General features: G+C 48.6%; 1 protein-coding gene across 7 annotated transcripts in view; it reads right to left on the bottom strand.

The window, feature by feature from the left end:
* The window catches only part of PSIP1 (PC4 and SRSF1 interacting protein 1), an 828,776-nt gene that overhangs the window by 500,993 nt on the left and 306,929 nt on the right, over positions 1-20,854 (bottom strand). For all 7 annotated transcript variants that reach the window (XM_069626044.1, XM_069626047.1, XM_069626045.1 and 4 more), the window contains one exon: positions 17,974-18,033. In XM_069626044.1, coding sequence (XP_069482145.1) covers positions 17,974-18,033 — 60 coding nt within the window. The remainder of the gene's footprint in view (positions 1-17,973; positions 18,034-20,854) is intronic.

Genomic DNA, 20,854 nt, shown 5'->3' with positions numbered 1-20,854 from the left:
AAGTCAACCAGCTCTGAGGCGAGTATCTAGGTGGCTTGCGGTTCGAGTTGATTGGTCCCACCAACTCAAACGAAGAAGTCATCCGTGAAAGGGCTCCTCTGTCGAGATGAACTTGGCGATTCGGACCTGCAGCAGGGCTTCACCGGGCAAACCAATGGTCCAGGAGATGCAGCAGTCTTCCTCTTCAAGCTAGTCTTCGGTTCTTTCGTTCCAGTGGTCGACTCTGCCTTCCAAGCCAAGAGACTTGCTTTTTAACCAGTTTCCTCCCATTCATTCCAGCCTAGCTGCCACTCACCCAGCAGGGTGGCTGTCCTTGCCGGACAGTCAGCCAGCCAGCCAGCCAATCACGCCTAGTTTACCTCTCAGCACAGGGAATTTCGGTCACCTCCCTCACTTCCTGCCCACCCCAGATACTTGTGCACCAAAGGCGGTCTTCAGTCCTGAATGCCGCCAAAAGGCGATGGAACGAAGGGACCAAACCTGGTTTGGCGCGCAGAGAAACTCTAGAAGGACCTTTCCAAAAAGAAATGGCAAAAAAAGAAAACCGGGATCGGTTTAAACAAAGGGGGCTCAGACACCGTCTTGAAAAACATGGCTCCCGTGATTTAACGCTACCGGTGTTCGCAGTCGGGTAAAATCATGGTAGTTTGTTGTAAAACCACTGCCATCAGCCATTCGGAGAGGAAAGGGTAGCATTTGACTGCTACATAAGTATCTAGACATAGGGGATACAAAGTAACCCCTCCAGCACTCTATTGTAAGATAGGGTATGCTGGGTCTAGGAATTTAAAAAGACTAGTAAAGTCAATTTCACTTTACTTACTCTGGGAAACAGTTTATCCCAGAGAAGGTATTTAAACCCTGGGAAAGCCTGAAATACTTCCCTGTGCCACTGCACTGAGGGTGCTGTGTGACACAAATGAAAAGATGAGGCCTACGGAGTTGGACCATCTGTTTGGAGGGAAAGACAAGGAGTCTTCTGTTCGAATGATTGCCTCTAGGAATTGTTTGACTTGGCTGGTGACTAGGCTTGATTTTTTCTTGTTGATGAAAAATGCTAGTAGAAATAGGTTTCTATCCTCTGTGTGCTGCCGACAAATCAGTGGGGTGTTTACAGTTATGAGCAGTCTAGATAATAGTATACTGGGATTGATTGCCTGCACATGTGTGCCACCACCAACGCTAGTACTTTCGTGAAAACCTGAAGGGCTGATGCAATCCAGAAGGGCAGTAGTTTGAACTGATGGTGTGTGGACCACCCTGCTTTGAACCTTAGTTACTTTCTGTGAGCTGGCTGGCAACATTGAAATATAAAGTATGAATCTTTCATATCTAGTTTTGCCATGTGGTCTCCCGCTTCAGTAAAAGAATGACGACTTGCATCATTCTGAACTTCTGAGGCTTGACATATATGTGTTTGCAGGGCTTGGAACCAACACTATGCGTTTGGTTTTGTCTCTCTTTAGAGCGATATAGGATATGATACGTTATAAATAACGTGCTTAATACCCAGAGGTTTCTAAGCGGGGACCCGGGGATCGAACCTGTGTGGATCCTGTTGTCTTGCTTCCGAGGCGAGCACGTTGCTGCTGAACTATCCTCCAGAGCGAGGAAGGACAAAGAATACATACCCTAGTTTACCTCTGATGGAGGGACAAGTTATATGGCTCCTTTTTCTAGTAGTGTTTGTACTTCTGCATGGAGGACTTGCCCCTTTTTGGGTGGGACCAAGCCTGATTTGCATATGGTCTTTCCCCTTCTGTAATGGCTTGGCAGGCGAAGAACGATGATCTGGAGGGTTGACCAGAGCAATGCCAGTGGTTAAGATCCAGTCTAAACCTTCCAGCCATCGCCTCTTTGTTTTTGCCCTGCCGATATTCCAGAGACACGTTCTTGTGTCTGGGAGGATGAATATGCAGTACTTCATGGACCGCTATGCAATATCCGTCTCGAAATCTGTTATCTGTTATAATCCCCTCCCATATGTGGGTTGAGAACTGTGACCCCCCTACTGGGGGTACATGGAAGGGGACGTGCAGCTGTCAGTCATTTCTTGAAGGGGGAAGCCAAACTACTAGCTGTCTGGCTATCCCTACTATGCCCTCATCCGAGGTGCCCCTGGAAGGAGAAGAGTGAACTTGGTAGTTACTCTTAATTGGCATACCCCTTGCTGGTACCCATTCCTGAGAAATAGCTGGACTGGGATGATCTTGCATATCCCTTGGCACGCAACGTGCAGCGATTGCTATAAGATGCCCATCTGCGTGAAGGGCTTATTAAAAATCTGACCTAAAGTCTTTGGGGTCTCAAGTTCCTCTTTAGCTGTTTCCAGAGTGGAAGGTTTTCTACCAACTCAAGTTTCACCAGTAGCTCACTCTTCTGTGTTTGGTTGGTCCTCCCACTCAGCCTCAGCTGGGGAAGGGGTCACTGGGGTTTCCTTGTACTGTGAACAGGTTTCGGTTTAAGACCTTTCTTTTTTCCTGAGTTCTTGGGTTTCCCCTTTGTCTTTCTTTGGCTTGGAAATAGAAGGGGTTAAGCGAAATCTCCTCAACCTCCCACTGAGAGCCAGCCAAGGTTGCCTCTCTGGCCAATCTGGTTTGCTCCGCTTTCCTTTTACTGGGAGGCCTGGGGGTACTCGATACGACTTCAAGAGTTTTTAAATCATTTCCCAACAGGACTCTCCCAGGCACCTCATTTTGTACACTGACAGGAATTCTAACAGTCGATCCTATTCTGCCAGCTCTCATACAGAGCACTGGATGAGAGCTGGCAGAATAGGAACCATTCGAATAGGGCCTCCTGCAAGTTTAGTGGGACCTTTGGGTGACTTAGCCACATCCTCAGGTTTGAAGAAACATTCATCAACCACTGTAATGCTTGCCCCAGTGTCTCTAATGGCAGGGGTCTCCTGACCATTTAAAAGTACACTGTCCTTATAATATTCTTTTGTGCGAGGATCGCCAAGAATCACAAAGTGCAGTAAACCCAGTTAACTTGTAATTGCTCTGATCCCCACTTTGTGGGGAAATGTACAATCCATGTCAACAAGTTAACCAGGAAACTAGATGTCCAAACGCTAACCATGTATTGACGGAGGAGCAGATAGTTTGTAGTCCTTCAGTCTATCCCACTATGAGACGGATGACAAACTTGTGATGTGAAAAAGACCCACCCAGACTCATTACACCGAAATGAGAAACTTTATTAACTGTATTTGACATGAGATGCTTCCTAAATCCCACTCATTGTGAATCCTTATTTTTCTTGCATGTCTAATTTAATGCTGTATGCGGTGTGTTTTGTGTTTATGTAATGCTAATCAATATATTTAAATGAATATGCTTGTGTCATCTGGTATGGAGTTGTACACGTCCACATTCTGTTCCCACAGACCCCAGGACACTGAAGAAACACTGGTTTGAACTCCAATGGGGTCTTCAGACAGTAGTTGAAAGTTGCCACTTGCCATTTGAACTTCTCCCTCAGGGATGAAGGCTAAAGAGGGTGGGTGGTGCCCTGAAGGTTTACCCTTACATCTGGATCCCCTTTCACATTATCAGTAGACCCACATACAAAACATTTCCCAAATGCGCTTTGGAATGGGGTTTTCTGCTGACCTCCCTCTGGTTTAGCACCAGAGGTTTCAACTAGACCTACCAGGTTTCCCATGGAATTTACCCTTACTATGTTTGTGGCCCTCTTTTGTATGGTTGGAATTCTCTTTTCCTTCTTTGTGCTGCTTCACCTCTTCCTTTTTGTGAGTTGCCCCAGAGTCCTTGTGAGTGGCCCTGTTGGCTACCCACAACTCAGCAGCCTGTGCTAACTTTTCGGGATCAATCTCTTTTGAGTCAGCCAAGTGCTGTCTCAGCTCAGGAGAGCAGGCATCAAATATAGATTGCAACAAAAACAGATCTTACATTCCTTCAAAGGGGTTCACTCTGAAAACCCTTGAGCCAACCATCCAAGTTCTTTAAACACTCACATACCCAGGTAGCCCAAGGTCCTAAACCTCTTAAGGTACCGGGACGGAGTTTTCCCAAATATGGCTATTAATGCCAGCTTTACAGATCCATAATCCTCTCTCTCAATGGCACCCAACTCCATCACAGCCATACAGGGGGAGCCTAGACATGAGCCAATTGATTAGATCATTCCCACTGATTCCATGAAGAACATGGGTGTATTCAAATGTACCCAGCCAATCCAATACATCAAGTTTTGATTCATACACACCACCTGTTTATTTGGGCAGACGAGGCCTCTTGGAACAAGCAGACCTAGAGGACCCTGGAAGGGAAGCCGAATCAAGGAACAGTCTTTTCATATCCATTTCATTTTGCATTTCCAACTCCCCGAGTTTTAGGTCTTGATGTTTGGCTTCAGAGCCTGAGCCTTTAACTTTTTTAATTCCAACTCTGATCTCATTGTCTCAATAGAAACTTATTCTGGGCTTGGAACTGGACCTTGTGGGGTTCCAATTGAAACAGACTGAGGCAAAAGGGCAAGCGGTGGCAAAGAGGGGCTCTCGTCCCGAGACTCCTCTACCACCTCCGACTCCTCTTGCAGCCTGGAGTTAAAACTCAACTGTCATCATCATCATTTTCCACATTACTTGGGATAGTAGGTGTTGCAGGCCTACTACCCAAACTTTGGTTGTTCAACCAACTTGCAATTAATTCACATTTCTTTCCTTTTACAGGAAGACCCCCGACTTTGCACAAATCTTTCAGTTGATCTAATGTCCTAACAATCAGGGCTGTCTCATTGAAGTTATCCATATTTGGCATGTTACAATTGATTCACTTTTTGATGGAGCTTAGCCTTGTGGCTGGTTTAGTTGGACACAAGTACAGCAAATCGTCAAATGTAACCACTCTACACAAATCCTCACCACCTGCCACCAGTAATAGGCAATATTGTATGCAGTAGCCCTGAGGGAGACTACCATTCTTGTCCTCTTGTTATTAGGTAACCACCCTATTGGTATAGGTCTGTACTACAAATGTTGGTAGAGTGACTTAGCAGCCAGACTTCTCAATAGGGGTAAATGGGAGCTGTAGCATCGAAATCCACACACTTACACTCAAGGCTTTCTAGTAAAATAATTATTTAACTGTCACTTTTAAATAAGCACTCTTTAAAAGGGCAATGTACAACAATTAAAATACAATTCAGAACACGATCGCGGAATAAAGATAAGCAAGTAGATCTTCATTCGATATGCTTCATAAGACTTCCTACACCCTGGGGTGACTTCAGTTACTATCACAGTATTGGCATTTATATATCACATTTTAAAATTCTGAGATTGTGAAAAGGGCAGGGTTAATGGAAGGAAAACAATTAACAGGTTCTAAGAGCAAGTGAGTACTTTTAAAATCCCCCAATGAAGTCTAGATAGAAACTTTGCGGTTAGGTAAGATTTGCACAGAACTGGTAAATTGTCCTGACCTGGGTCAACCCAAGAACTTTTTGCTTTACTAGTGGGATATTTTTCCATAATACCTCAGTGAGTGGGAACCTTTTTCCACATTCACAATCCTTAACTCTTTTTATGGGTGTCATTTTTAAGACTCTCCATAGTGTCTTTTTAAATTTATCCTCTTTAACAACCTATTGGCAATCAGTGCCTGTTGTTGCTGGGTTGCCCTAGAGGCTCCCCTTTTAACTTTCTGGTGCTAACCTTGAGTGAACTACAGTTCCCAAGGGTAGAAAGGATCTTTGGATACCTTTAACATTTTATTCTGCGAAGTCAGCACACCCCACCTTCTGTGGAGTGATGGGGAGATACAATGTATCCCCTTTCACATTAAAACTGTAGCAATTTTGTTACAGAAGAAAAGCGTACCTTCAATGGCTGGTGGCAGTGATACCTTGTATTCATTTGGTGCACCTTTACCACGCGCTGTGTTCACAGCTGCAGTAAAGGAACCTAAGGGTGCTCATTTTACCAAAATGAGCCCAGTCTTCTTTATTCGCTATTTTAGTGTTTTTCGTTTCTTGTTCCTTCCCCGACATCCAGGGTGGGAAATTCCTTGGTGGGATTTTTATCTTCAGCGGGAGTCCAAAAGGACACAACTCCCCGCCCCCCACCCACCCACCCTCCCACCCAGGCTCGTCTTCTGTGAGAGCAGGTGTGAGGGAGGAGTCCAAAACTCCCCGGCCCTTTGTCTTACACCTTGCTTGAATGGGCACAAATCCCAGTGGAGGAGGAGGGGGGGGGGGGGGGGGTTGTCCCAATTGGACCACCAGACCACCCCTTCTTGTAAAATGCGGTTAGAGAATGCAGAGGTTGTGTTGTAATTCCTGAAAAATACTGTGAACCTGGAAGCTGAAGAAAAGTACCACTGGAACCGGAACCGAAGAGGAAGATGAAGGAAACACGCCTGAAACGATTTCCAGTGACCAGAGAACCTTTTGTGCAACCAGAGCCTGCTGTAGCCCTTCCTTCAAATCGACCTGGGGACTCCAAAAACGACGTCCCAGAGCCTGGTGAGACCCACTAGACTCCAGAAGACCTGCATTTTGAGCCAACCCACACGTTGCTGCGACCTTGCGTTGTTGCGATACCCCAATACCCTGGGTCCTCGATCCATCGTGCAGTGCACAGTCTTCCGAATTCAAAATCTCGTAACCTTGTGGGCATTCTGGCGAATCTCCAGAAAAACAAATCGAGTCTGAGAAGTCTTCACCAGAGTGCTGGACCTTTAAAACGAGAATTCAATCGAACCGCATTCAGCCGCGAGGGAAACCTTGCCTAGAGCCTTCGATACCTGCTGCAAAGATCCTTCTGAGGTCTTGTTTTCAGTCCCCACAACAAGGAATCCACTGACCGGGTATTTGGCTGCAGACCCTGAAGTTATCCTGCTGCAAAAACTTCAATGCTGAAATACTGTGTTAGCTTGGGTATGTACTTACCTTAAGCCCGTTATGATTTCTGTGTAGCTGTGGGTTGTTTTCTGTAATGGGGAGGCCTCATCCAGTGCACCCAGTCCCATTGATAGAATCCCACTAGGGTGTCTTCTGCGAAGCCCTTGGACCCTCTAACCCTAAAGTGAAGTACTCACTTGTTTGCCCAGTTTTCCTAGGGAACTTTTGCTATTAAAGAACCTATCCTGACACCGCCTGTTGGTCACTAGTCCTAGTGACCCCCCTTCTGCCACTGAGAAAACTCATGCTTCAAGAATAAGGGAAAGACTTTCCAGGGATTGGACCTTTTTCCTAGAAAAGATAAGTGTTTAAAAGTTACTTACTTGTAAAGAGTTGGTTGGTAACTGTAATTCTGAGAGTGAACAGTTACAAAGTTTCTTACTGATCTTGAATGTGTGATGCACTATTCTTAAAAATATGGTTAACATCCTTTCTTCCTTAGCAACTGTTTTGCCAGTCTAATAGAAAGTAGATGTGAAGGTATTTTACCCTCCTGTGATTAGGTTGTGCCTCTTCCCAAAAGTAAAGTGTTGGTATCACCAGATTAGTCCTTTGAGGATACTTGTAGGAATGTTCCCCAACTGGGTCTTGCTTTACCTGACTTGCTGCTAGCCTGTCTAGAATAAGTCTGTATTCGGTTGTTGCCTACCTAGAATAACAGTCATTGAGTAAAGTGTGACATTGGGTTTTACTTTCCCCTTTGTTGTGAGGTTAAAAACGTATGTGGGTTTTACTTACCTTCTGTTAGCTCTGTGCCATCCAAAAATAAGTTACAAGAGTTACTGCTTATCTCTATCTGGGGTTCGCTGATTTCAAAAGCACCTGTAACTGTATATTATCCTTAGTTATACTCACCTAGTATAACTGTCTTATGACAAAAGTAGTTATAGGTTTTTACTGCACCTAGAATAAGTGTTCCACTATTCACCAAAAGTATATTGTCCAGTTGACTGATTGTGATTTGTACTGAGAATCATTCTACAACTTGCAGGGTCTACTGCCCTTGCATTACTGAATGTAATTGTAAAAAGTAACCATTGGTTTTTACTCCCGCAAGAACAGGCTTGACCTATACTGAATGTGTATGAAAAGGTTTTGACTTCCCTAGAACTACTGTTAGGTACTTCAAATAAGGTCTATACTTGGGCCTGTGTACTTTGAAGTTTAATGTTGTGTTTTTATACTGTGATTTCATATGTTTAAGTGCTTACTTACCCCTAGATTTATCTGGGCCTGCCTGTATTTAAATAAATCCTTTATTTTCACAATACAAAGTGTTTGTGTTTCTTTGGATCATTTGTATTACAATTTCACTTGTACTGATTCTACAGCCCTCTCTCCCACCCAAAATAAGCCTGGCTGCTCGGTCTACGCTACCATGAACTCGGGTGGTACAGCCTTATACTAAGAGTTGAGTCTTGTACTGCCTCAGTTTAATGGTTTTACTAAGCCCTTAGTTGGACTTCAGAAAAACTGTCCTAACATTTGCCCAGCAATATTAGTTAAGCACCCAATGTATCACCTATGAGGGACTGTTAGAATTTAAGTCAGTGGTAGTCTGCAGGGAGCCAGGACAGTCAAACTCAATTTGAACAATGTCTATGGAACAGAGTCACTCCTTAGATAGCACAAAAGTCTTGCAGAGTTAGTTTGTTGTAGAAAATCACTGTTGGGCCACAAGCTGTAACACTTGTGAAAAGTTAGAGATAGAATACTCTAGAAGGGCAGCTACTGCAAATTTCATCAGAGACAAGCAAGCTACAGAGAGGCAAGTATCCCTTAGTCAGAACAGTACCTTTGGTTAGAAGAAGATGAGCCAGCTGGCTTCTTTCCTGGTTGCAAACTTGCAGATCCTGGGCTTCAGCCGTGGGGAACAGAGGACGTCTGGAGGACTCCTGCTCAGCAGTTCGGAGGTCGGTGGCAGCTACGGGATATTTTCAGTTCCGCAGCACTTCGCGGTTTGAGCTACCGGTAAATGGCACCACTGGATCTTGGGACACTTGACAGACTTTCTTCGCTCCTCGAGTCCAGCACTCTGGTGAGGTAACTCGAGCTTGGGTCGTCCTGCTTCGGGAGGGTCCTCAGGATCTTCCTGGTGCTCTGGTCCGGCTTAAAGACTATGCACTCCACTATGGATTTATCGACCCCTGGGACTCGGTTCCAGCAGCAGCAAAGTAGTACAGCCAGTTGGGGAAGGTCTTCCAGCAAAGTTCGTCTGGGGGTTAGTTGGTCCCACTAACCCAAGGGAAGAAGTTGCCCTTTCTGGAGCTTCTATAGTCGATTCGGAATAGCAGTTTCAGCACAGCAGGAGGCCTTCACTGGGCAGTTAAACGGCCCAGATGGATGCAGCAAGCTTCTCTTCAGGATTCCTTCGTTGGCTGTTTCATCCTGTGGTCAACTGTTTTCAGTTCAAGAACCCTCGCCTTTTATGCAGGTATCTCCGATTCATGCACAGCCTAGCCGTCACTCTCACAGCAGGGTGGCTGTCGTGCAAGGACATCCAACCTGTCAGCCAATCAGGATTGGGTGCATTAATATTACCAAGGAGAATAAGGTCAGGGAGTTTCAGGCACCTACCTTGCTTCCTGGCCTGCCAGAGACACTGGAGCCAGAGGCGGGTTTCACAGCACTAAAGCCCGCCAAAGGAGAAACAAACAAAAGGGTTAATCCTGGTTTGGAGCGCAGAGTAAAACCCAAGCAAGTCTTCACTCAAGAAATGGCGAAAAAAGAAAACTAGGGCCATTTTGACACTATGGTCACCCCTGGGTGCTTATACTGCAGCCGAGGGTTCAGGCTGCGGTAGAAAAGCAAAATGCTACGAAAATTAAACCACTGCCACCAGCTTTTAAACTCTTGAAGGTAACATAAAAATGTTACATGAGTTAAGTAGAAAAAGGGGCTACTGAGTAAGCCCTCTTTCCCCCCAGCACGCCACATAAGATGGTGTGTTCTGGCTCTACATAGAGAAAAGAGAAGTAAAGCCAAATTCACTTCACTATTCTTGAGAACAGTAGTTCTCACAAGAAAAAGTTATTTAATTCTTAAGAGAAATCTAAAGAATTTTTTTGTGACACTGCACTGAAGGTGCTGTGTTTCACCATACAAAAAGTAGATGCCTCTGGAGTAAGTCAGACTTCAAAAAAAGAAAACACAATCCAAATCAGAACAAAAATGCATGAGAGTGAGAAAAGAAACAAGTTACTTAACTGTAACTGTTGTTCTCCAGCATGGGTCTGGCATGGATTCACATGCTCATGAATATTCCCCGTCGTCAGGCTGGGAATCCTCGGTAAAGAAAAAATCAGTATCAGTTTCGTTTCTGATCTGTCTTTCGTAGTAGTAACCAATCACTGATCTCTGCGTCATACTGACCACAGCCAATGACTGCCCTCTACCTAAGCCCCGCCTCTGGCAGCCATCTTCAGATTTGGTAGCACGTGAAGTGGCAGTATGACCAAGTGAAGAGCCGCAGAGGGGTAGGCAAGGTAAGTAACTTGTTCCTTCTCCAGCATGGGGTCTGGCATGGATTCACATGCTCATGAATAAGAGAATACATAGCAGTACACACATGCACAACCACAGGAGGTGGCAAAGGTTCAACTTTAAGCATTACATAAAACTCAACATTAAGCAATTCTTACCTCCTCACCAGGCTCACCTTAGGCAAACAGATTGCGCAGCACTGCTTGGCCGACCCTGGACTCCTCCCTGGAATCCAGATCGACGCAGTAGAATTTCGTGAAGGTGTGCGTCGACCTCCACGTAGCAGCCCTGCAGATGTCCAGCAAGGGCACACCAGATAGGAACGCTGTGGTAGCTGCGATCGCTCTGGTGGAATGAGCTCTCGAACGGCCAGGCAGCGGTCGGTTTGCCAACCGATGACAGTACGTGATACAGCCTGAGAGCCATCTGGAAATGGAGGCCTTTGAGAGAGCCTTCCCCCGATTGACAGGTCCAAAGTTCACAAAAAGTTGTGACGTCTTCCAAAAACACTTCGTGCGGTCCACGTAAAACTTCAGCGCTCTAGCCACATCCAGCCAGTGCAAAGTCCTTTCGGCCGGCGACGAAGGCGACGGGAAGAAAACAGGCAATACCAAGGGTTCGTTGAGGTGGAAGTCCGACGGTACCTTGGGCCTGAAGGAGGGGTGCGTCCTGAGCACTAACCTCGTGTCGTGAAAAGTCAAGTACGGGGGGCTTGCAGGAAAGGGCCTGGATCTCTCCCACTCTTCGTGCGGAGGTGATGGCCACAAGAAACACTGTTTTCCACGACAAGAACTTCAACAGAGCCGAGTGCAGAGGCTCGAACGGAGGTCCCATGAGCTTGGCCAGCACCACGTTGAGCTCCCACGCCGGGGCCGGAGCCTTCACCGGCGGGAACGATCTGAACAGTCCCTTCATGAATTCTTTCACCAGACGATGAGACCACAAAGACGTCCGCCCCGTGGTTCTGGTGTATCGGGAGATCGCAGCAAGATGAATCTTGATGGACGCGTGCGCCAGTCCAGCCTTGGCCAGCGTCAGAAGGTACGGCAGTACCTGGGGAGCCGTAATCCGTAGAGGGTTAATCTTCTGTGCATGGCACCAGACAGAGAACCTCTTCCATTTGTGTCCATAGCATTTAAGAGTTGAGGACGCCCTGGCCTTTGCAAGAACCTCTCTGCAGTCGGCCGGTATGTCGTATCCTCCAAACTAACGCTGCAGGAGCCAGGCCTGCAAGTTCAGCGACTTCGGGTCGTGGTGGAGGATGGCGCCTCCTTCCCTGGAGAGAAGATCCGCGTCCACTGGCAGCTCGATTGACGGGGACGCTGACAAGTCTAGAAGGTCCGGGAACCATATCTGCCTCGGCCACGCAGGTGCGACGAGGATTATCCTGCACCGTGACCTTTTGAGCTGGTTGATGAGCTGGATCAGCAATGGCAATGGAGGGAACGCGTATAGAAACAGGCCCTCCCAGGGGGAACGAGAAAGCATCGCCCATGCTCCTCGGCTGGGGAAACCTGCTGGCGAACCTCCGGCACTTGGAGTTCGTCGCCGTCGCGAACAGATCGATCTGGGGTGTGCCCCACCGTCGGAAGAGGCGGTCCACTAGATCCTGTCGTAGTTCCCACTCGTGGCACGAGCGCAGCTCTCTGCTGAACGAGTCGGCAATGGTGTTTTTTATCCCTGCCAGATTAAACGGCACCAGAAACATCCCTTGGGCGACGGCAATGCCACAGATCCTGCGCCTCCTTGGACAAGGCTGGGGACCTGGTTCCGCCCTGCTTCCTGATGTAGAACATGGTGGTGGTGTTGTCGGTGAAGATCCTCACCACCTTGCCCTTGAGGGACGGAAGAAAGGACCTGAGGGCCCAAAACACTGCACAGAGCTCCAGGACGTTGATATGGAGGGACTTCTCCGTCGGAAGCCAAAGGCCTCTCGCGTGCAGATTTTCGGTGTGCGCTCCCCACCCTTCCAGGGAGGCATCCGTGGTCACTGTCTCCTGGTGGTCGGGGGTCTGGAAGTCGATGCACGCCGTCAGATGCGCGCGGTTGCCCCACCACCGGATCACTCGTCGGAAACTCTCGTCGAGTGTGATCCTCTCCTCGGAGCTGCCCGTCGTCTGGATCCCGCGCGCGTCCAGGAACTCCTGCAACGGGCGCATCCGGAGCCTGCACAGGCGGATGAGATAAATGCAAGAAGACATCATTCCGAGGAGGGACTTGATGGACCTCACCCTGGCCGCGTCCGCAACCAGCATCCGCTGCACCTTGCCCAAGATGGCCCTCGTCCTTTCCTCCGACGGAGAGGCCAGAAGCGACACTGTGTCGAGCTTCGCTCCCAGAAACCGTGCTTCTTGCGTGGGCACCAGGTGGGACTTGGCATAGTTTGTGGAGAATCCCAGGTCTGTGAGTAGTTGGACGGTCCTTGCCGTGTACTCCACGGCGAGCTCCTTCGTCTTTGCTCGGATGAGCCAGTCGTCCAGGTAGGGGTAGACGTGGATCCCCTCTCGGCGCAGCTGCGCCGCCACCGGTGCGAGGCACTTGGTGAACACCCTGGGTGCAGACCTCAATCCGAAGGGAAGGGCTCTGAACTGGTAGTGACGCCCTTGGACCACGAACCTGAGAAACTTTCGGTGTCTCTTTAGGATGGGAATATGGAAGTAGGCATCCTCCAAATCCAACGACGACAGGAAATCGCCCTCCTCCTGTTGACCCAGGACGTGTTGGAGGGTGACCATCCGGAACTTCTGTGCCTTGATGAATTTGTTCAGTCGTCGTAGGTCCAGGATGGGACGCCATCCTCCCGTCTTCTTCTTCACGAGGAAGTATCTTGAGTAAACTCCGGAGCCCCGAAGCCTCTTTGGGACAAGCTCGATGGCGCCCTTCTTGAGCATCGCCTTTACCTCCAAGAGAAGTTGAGGGACGTGATGTTCTTTCCTGGCCCCAGGGGGGACGCGCGGGCACCTCTTTAGAAACTCTAACGCGTGACCCTGAGCTAGGGCATCCAGCACCCAATGGTCGGTGGAGATGGACTCCCACACGCTGACGAAGCTCGCCAGCCGGCCTCCCACCGGGGTGCTTCGGTGGGGGCCCGACCCCACGGTCGGGTCAGTCCTGCTTCGACGAGGCTTTGCCGCCTTGTCCTCCTTGGCGACGACGGCAGGGTCCGCCTGACTTGCCTCGCCCCCTGTAAGCTTCCTGTGACGACGAACGGGCCGCTTGACGGTAGGTGGAAAATCCACCGCTGGAACCTTTGGAGGCACCCTGTTTGCCTCTGCCGCTCCGAAAGGGCGGCCGCCGTTGCTGGAGAACCCCAAGAGCCCGGGCCGTCTCTGTGTCCGCCTTGATGGCTTGAAGGGAATCGTCCACTGTTTTCCCAAACAGGTTGTTTCCGTCGAACGGCATGTCCAAGACTCTGGTCTGCACGTCCTGACGGAAGTCAGTAGCCTTGAGCCATCCACGCCGCCTAACGCACACGCCGTTGCCCAACTGGCGAAATCCAGTGTCAGCGATGTCCGTCGCAATCGTAATGACGTGGTCCGACGCCACCTCTCCTTCCTGCAAGATCTCTAGGGCTTCCGCCCTCTTGTCGTCTGGTAGGAAGTCCAGCAGGTGGGCCAGTTTGTACCACAACTCCCTGTCGTAGCGGGCTACGATAGCCAAGGCGTTGGCCGCCTTAATCGTCGTCGCTGCCGACGAGATGACTCTGCGTCCCATCATGTCTAATTTCTTACCCTCGCCGTCCGGCGGGGAGGTAGACGTAGAGGCTGCGCGCCCCCCCCCCCGCTTTCTTCCTGGCCGCCGCGGAGACGACCGAGTCTGGGGTCGGGGCCGCGTCCGGGACCCAGTACTTCTTCTCGTACCGATCCCTTCTAGCCAGCTTCGTGGATGGGTTCTTGAGGAGGGCGAGGCCCTCATCCCAAATATCGTCCAGTAGAGGTACAGCGAGGACCGTCTTCCTCTTGGCCTCGCGCCGTTGATAAAGGAAACCTTCCTTCTTTTCTTCCGGGCAGAGCTGGAAAAGCTCGGATGCCCTGGCGATCATGGAGTGAAACGATCCAATCTCGTCGGGCGGGGAAGCCCGGGTGGGAGGTGACGACGGGAGATCCTCGTCGTAAACCTCGTCGTCTGTACCCGTCGCGGCCGTGTCAGTCCCCGTATCATCCCCACGTGTCGTGGACGGGGAGGAGGGCCGAACAGGGCGCAATGGCTGAAAAGGAGGTGGAGGATGAATCCTTCTTCTCTTAGGGGGAGGGCTCCCAGAAGGACCTGGCTCCGGGTCCCCCGTCGGGAGCTGTTCCTCCGTTGGTGGTAAAGGCAGTCTCGTCCTTATCTCCGAGCATAAGGACTGTATAGCCAACAAAATGGCCGCCGAGTTGTCTTGCGGCACTGGTTGAGGGGAGTCCGACGGGCGGTCAGGAGCCCCGTCGGCACCCGCGACGTTCTCGTCGTCTCCTATGTCGGGGACCCTCCCGACGGGCTGGTCTTCTTCCACGCCAACGCCGTGGCTTAAGACATCGATCAGCTCTTCCTCAGAGGTTGAGGCCGAATCCATTACGACCTCCTGCCCCCCCTTTTTCTTCTCCGTCGGAGGTTTCACGAGGGTCCTGTCGATGGGCATGAAAGAGGACTCCCTCCGCGGTGGCAGGGAGACTCTGGGCCCCGAGGTCGCCACCACTGGTGTAGCCTCCACAGGCTGAGCCAGGGCCGCCGCGACTGTCTCGATAGAGGCCTTGGCCGGATGGATTAAGGCTTTCACCACCTTAGGTGCACTCACCGCCTTCTCCTTGGGGGGAGGGTCACCGCCTCGCTCCCCCTCCGATGGGGCCTTCGAGCTCGACCGGGGTCTCTCCAGGAGCTTCGCCGGGTGCTCGGCCTTCCTCTTACCCGAGCCAGAGCGTTGGCTCGTGGTTAATGGCGCCGGGGAGGATGCGCCCTGCCTGGCGCCCGTAGAGCCTGACCGTTCGGCGCTCCCGGTGCCAGCGGACTCGCGGTGCTTGGCCTTCTGTTGGACCCCTGTCGCCGGGGCGCCCTCAAAGGTCTTAGAAGACTGCTCGGACTTCTTCTCGCCTGACGGGCTCTTTCCTTCCAGCCAGTTGGCGAGACGTTGATGGCGGTCCTTCATGGTCCGCTCCGACATATTGCCGCAAAACGCACAGTCCTTCTCCACGTGCGTCTTGTCCTCATGTAGGCAGTTAAGACAAAAGGAGTGTTCGTCCTCCTTAAAGACATTCTGAAGCTGGCATCCAGGGCAGACCCTGAACAGCTTTCCGGTCGTCGAGCTTCCCTTCTCCTGGGCCATGTCCGAGATGGGCCTGAGAAACTTCTGGAGTCCTCCAAAAGCGTGGCTTGACGAAATCTTCACCCTTGAGGGGCGTAGACGAATCCGACACGGGTCCCCGTTGATCGGATGAAGAAACGGTGGAGCTTGAGGCTCTTTTGACCGAAAGAGAAATTTTTTGAGAAAAAAACGTGAAAAATAGCACTAACGCTCTAGAGCAATAGCACGAGGATCCCAACACTTGAACGTGCGGTAAAAATCTGAAGATGGCTGCCAGAGGCGGGGCTTAGGTAGAGGGCAGTCATTGGCTGTGGTCAGTATGACGCAGAGATGAGTGATTGGTTACTACTACAAAAGACAGATCAGAAACGAAACTGACACTGATTTTCTCTTTACCGAGGATTCCCAGCCTGACGACAGGGAATATTCATGAGCCTGTGAATCCATGCCAGACCCCATGCTGGAGAAAGGGCTCACTCACTTCAGAGTTAAAATTACAAGTCCTAAAGTACAGCAAAAGAGCTGGGTGTCTTTAAGGTTGAAGGGAATTAGCACAGAATTGAGAATTCTTCCCCACATTTACCCACCATATCACCTGTATACTCCTGATATTCATGGACTGAGTTCGCCATCCTGAATATCCAATTGTTCCTCTTGCTTTGCTCTCTTTTAGTGGTTCTCCCCGAGGTAACCCTGCCAAACTCTTGCTAGTCCGGTCATGTTGTTCCATAAAGGAGACAATTTTTTGACAGGGTTTCTTTTAAATCCTTTAGATCAAGGACTATCCCCAGATGCTGTAGTTCTGGAGAGTAGGGTGTTTCGTGCTCGGAAATGTGCATGCCGGTCATTTTCCCCCTCTTCAGAGTCTCATATCAATTAGGGGTGTTCTGCTGCATAGCCACAAGTGTCTCCCCCGCATGAAAACCTCAACTGGTTTGTTCTGCAGAGTGGAAGTGAAAATGTATTTGGAAATCCCCTTTTTGGTTTGTTTAAGCTTGTGTGCCAAGTCGGTTTGTTTCGTAGTAGAGGCCTACCACCTTCGACGCCTGTAAAGTAGCTATGCCTTTGCAATTACAGGTCATACCCAATACGTCCATGCCCTTGTCTCAACCACAAATGGGTTTGTAATAGTGGGATTTTGCAGTCTCACGATTGCCTGGGGACTTTTCCACAACTCGACTAGTCGATGAGCCGTCCAAGCTGGGGATCGACTAAGATTTTGATGCTAGTGCCTCTGTTTGGCTGTTGGTGGCCTGCTCAGACAAGCGTCTGAGCCCAGACATTGAATTCAGAAGTCTGAGCTTTGGGCTCCCCATGTGCACATTTGGGCTACATGGCATATACTGCCCAGATCTTCTCCCGGACCTCCCCAAGTGTTTCTGGTTTGCATTTTTTTGGCACACCCAGCAGAGATTCTCAAAGTGGTCTCGAGGTAGACGGCCATTATACACCATATGGGAATTTTTTTAATCACACCAAGGACAACATTGAAACTTGATTTTTGCATTAGGGTCTCAGGGTTTCAAAGCAGACTTAATATGGAGAGAGTGGAAGTATAAACTGTTAAATAACTATACCCCCACTCTCCCGATTGCACACTTCAATGATGTTGCGGATGCTCGAATCTAGGTTGATGGTCAACCTCTCAACAAGGACAACTGATCTCAGATCTGTCGAAAAAGAAAAAACTGGACGTTGGCACGAGAAGGTTTGTGGGTCCTTATACATGTAGTACAGCGAGTGAGACATGAACGCCCAGTTTTCGAATTTGAAAAACTATGCAATACTCTGAGCCAACCACTAGATTGTGGACTATGCATAGCATGTGACGCAGCAGATTCACACAAGAACTAGGGGAAAAAATATATAGATGCACACAAAGGAAAAAGGAGCAAACTTCACCAAAACCCTTAAATTACTAGCTAATCCATCACAAAACAAGCATGCATACCTACAAATCAATCAGCCTTTGGAAGGTTTATGAAGCCAAGAACACTAAAACAAGCAAGCATACTGCTACTTACACACTTATGGGCAACTTTCTGCTTAACGACAGATTGCATAGGGTGTATGACATCGAACTGCACAGCAAGATTAGGTGGTGAATACATAGTCCAACCAAGTGGGCATATTCTATAAAGACGTGTCTTTTCAAAATGTTATTTTACATCAGCAGGGGCAAGCAGCTCTATTGTTTGCTACACACTAAAAACAAACACTAAATTGTTGGTTAGGGCCTAGAAGTTTAGTTTTCTTTAAACATTAATAGAATCATTTGTTACCTTTCTTTTTCGGCCTCTTCGTGCCTTAACCACAGTAACTTCAGATTGTTTGATGGCATCCTGATAGAATAAAAAAGTAAAATTAAATAGAATCTTGTATCCCTACATAAGGGAAGAATAAAGAGCAAACAAGCCAAAAAAAATAGAATGTTTCTCTAGTCACATATGCAATACCGGTTAGGCAAGAATGTATGTAGTAACCCTGTGGGAGACACCACCTCTTGCCAACTTTACATATGCTGTACAACTGTACTAATGTTCCTTACCTTTGCCTGTAAGCAGATGTTTAAGCGCCCATATACCCCCATGGGTCAGGAGCGCTATACAAATAAATAAACACCCCTGTCCCCTTGGTATTAGGTAACCCACCTATTTGGTAGAGGCCTGTACTACACAAGTTGGTAGTGTGAGCAGCCAGACTTAATCTCAGAGGGGTAAATGGTAGCTGTAGCAATGAAGTCCACCAATGCAAGCATCCGAATAACACTTACACTCAAGGTTTTCTAATAAAATAATTATTTATTTTACTGTCAGTTTTAAATAATCATTTCTTTAAAGGGCACTGTGCAACAATCGAAATGCACTTCAAAATCAACCCAAAGCAAGTATACTCTTTAAAGAAGCTTCATACACACTTCCTACACCCCGAGGTGACTTCACTAACTAGGGCAGTAATAGCATTTATATATCACTTGTACACTTTGTAAATTCTGAGGTTTGTGGAAAGAAAAGGTTAAAGGAAGGAACAAGGTTAAACAGGTTCTCAAAGCATGTGAGCACTTTAAATCTTCCAATGAAGTCTAGATAAAAACCTTTCCCAGCAATATTAGTATTAAACCATTGCATCACCTATGAGGGACAGTAAGAATCAAAGTCAATGGAGTAGAAGAGTCTGCAGGGAGCCAGGACAGCCAAAGTCAATTGGAGCAAAGTCTATGGAGCTGATGCACTTCTTAGATAACAAAAGTCTTGTACAAAGTTAGAGAGTTTGTGGAAGTAAAATCACTGTAGGGTCACAAGCTATTACACTTGTGAAAGTTAGAGCTGAGATCAACTCTAGAAAACGCAGCTACTGCAAGTCTCAACTGAGAAGAGCAAGCTACAGACAATGAGGGAAGTACCCCAAAGTCAGACAGTACCTTTGGTTAGAAGAAGGGGTCGAGCTGGGTTTGTCTGGTTGCAGCGATGCAGATCCTGTGTTCCTGTGCCTCAGTCGTGGGGACAAGAGAGGACGTCTGGGGACTTCTGGGGCAGCAATTCGATGGCCGGCAGCAGCTACGTGTCCTTTTTGGATCAGCAGCACCTTGCGGTTTCAGCGCTCTGTAAATAGCACCCCGGCGGATCTTCGACACCGGTTGGGCTTCCTTCCCTCCTTGAGTCCAGCAGTCTTGTGAGGTGACTCGAGCTTGGGTCGTCCTGCTTCAGGAGGGTCCTCCGGAAACTCCTGGAGGTTTTTGCTGACTTACAGAGGTTGCACTGAGCTGTGGATTTCTCGACCCATGGCACTCGGTTCCTGCAGCAGCAAAGTACAGCCAGTTGGGGGAAGGACTTCCAGAAAAGTTAGTCTCAGGGTTAGTTGGTCCCATTAACACAAGGGAAAAAGTCTTCCTTTCCTAGAGCTCCTCTTGTCGATTAGAAAAAGGAGTTTCACCAAAGCAGCAGGGCTTCACCAAGCAGTTCAACGGTCTAGGAGGATGCAGAAAGCATAGTTCACGGTTTCTTTGTCGGGATGTCCTCCCCAGTGGCTGACTCAGTCTTCAGTCCCAACACCCTCGCCTTTTAAGCAGGTTTCTCCCATTCATGCACAGCCTATATGTCACTCACAGAGCAGGGTGGCTGTCGTGCAAGGACAGCCAGCCAATAAGGAATAGGTGCATTCAGGTAACCATGGAGACAAAGGACAGGGGAGTTTCAGGCACCTCCCTCACTTCCTGCCCTTTCAAACACACTGGGGCCAGAGGTGGGTTTCAGTACTAAAGCACACAACGGTAGTAAAAAGTAAACCACTGCCACCAGCCATTAATTGTAGAAAGGGCAACATAAAAATGTTACATGAGAAACTAGACAAAGGGGATACGAAGGAACCCCTCCAGCACCCTATGGTAAGATAGTGTAAGCTGGATATAGAAAGTTACAAAATGCAAGTAAAGTCAATTTCACTTCACTGCTCTTGGAAACCGTAGGCCTTTAAACCTTTGAGAAATCTAAAAGACTTCCCTGTGCCACTGCACTGAAGGTGCTGCATATGGAGTTTGTCAGACTCAAGTCCAAAGAAACAAAAGAGTCCAAATCGCAATAAAAATACATGAGAGGGCTCACTCTCTCCAGGTTAGAAATTAAAAGTCCTAAAGTCCAGCAAAAGAGCTGGGAGTCTAAGGTAGAAGGGAATTAGCACATTTTTGAGAATTCTCCCCAACAACCCCTTTACATTGGATTGCGTGCGGGGGGGGGGGCGACTTGTACCACACCTCAGTCCCATTTGACGCATCGGCTAGATTAAACTGCCTAACTACGTTACCTTTTTAAGGGGGGATGGTGGGACGTATGGAGGAAACGGGACTATGGACTAGGAGTATGTTAGTCACTATAGTGAGTAACTTATAATTACTCAGACGTCCCCGTCCCTCCATACTGCATGGCCGATAACCCGCGATTGACGCACCACGGAGGTGAGACGTTGATAACCTTAACAGAACAGATTCCTTAGGACTGCTTGCTTTGGTCCCGACTGTATAAGCATGAGGATCTGCTATAACCTCCTTTTGCTGGCTCTTGTAGGCCTCCTGAATGGCCACGACCATCCACCAAGTTATCGAGGCCATCGATGCCCGACAACCTGGCTTTGACCCACCGAAAGTGATTAATAGCGCATCTGACTTGC

The sequence above is a fragment of the Ambystoma mexicanum genome, chromosome 6p (genome assembly GCF_040938575.1).
Source record: "Ambystoma mexicanum isolate Mex_15411 chromosome 6p, UKY_AmexF1_1, whole genome shotgun sequence".
In the NCBI taxonomy this organism is placed as follows: Eukaryota; Metazoa; Chordata; class Amphibia; order Caudata; family Ambystomatidae; genus Ambystoma; species Ambystoma mexicanum.
The sequence above is the reverse complement of the archived record's forward strand: the minus strand, read 5'-3'. Positions and strand labels throughout refer to the sequence as shown.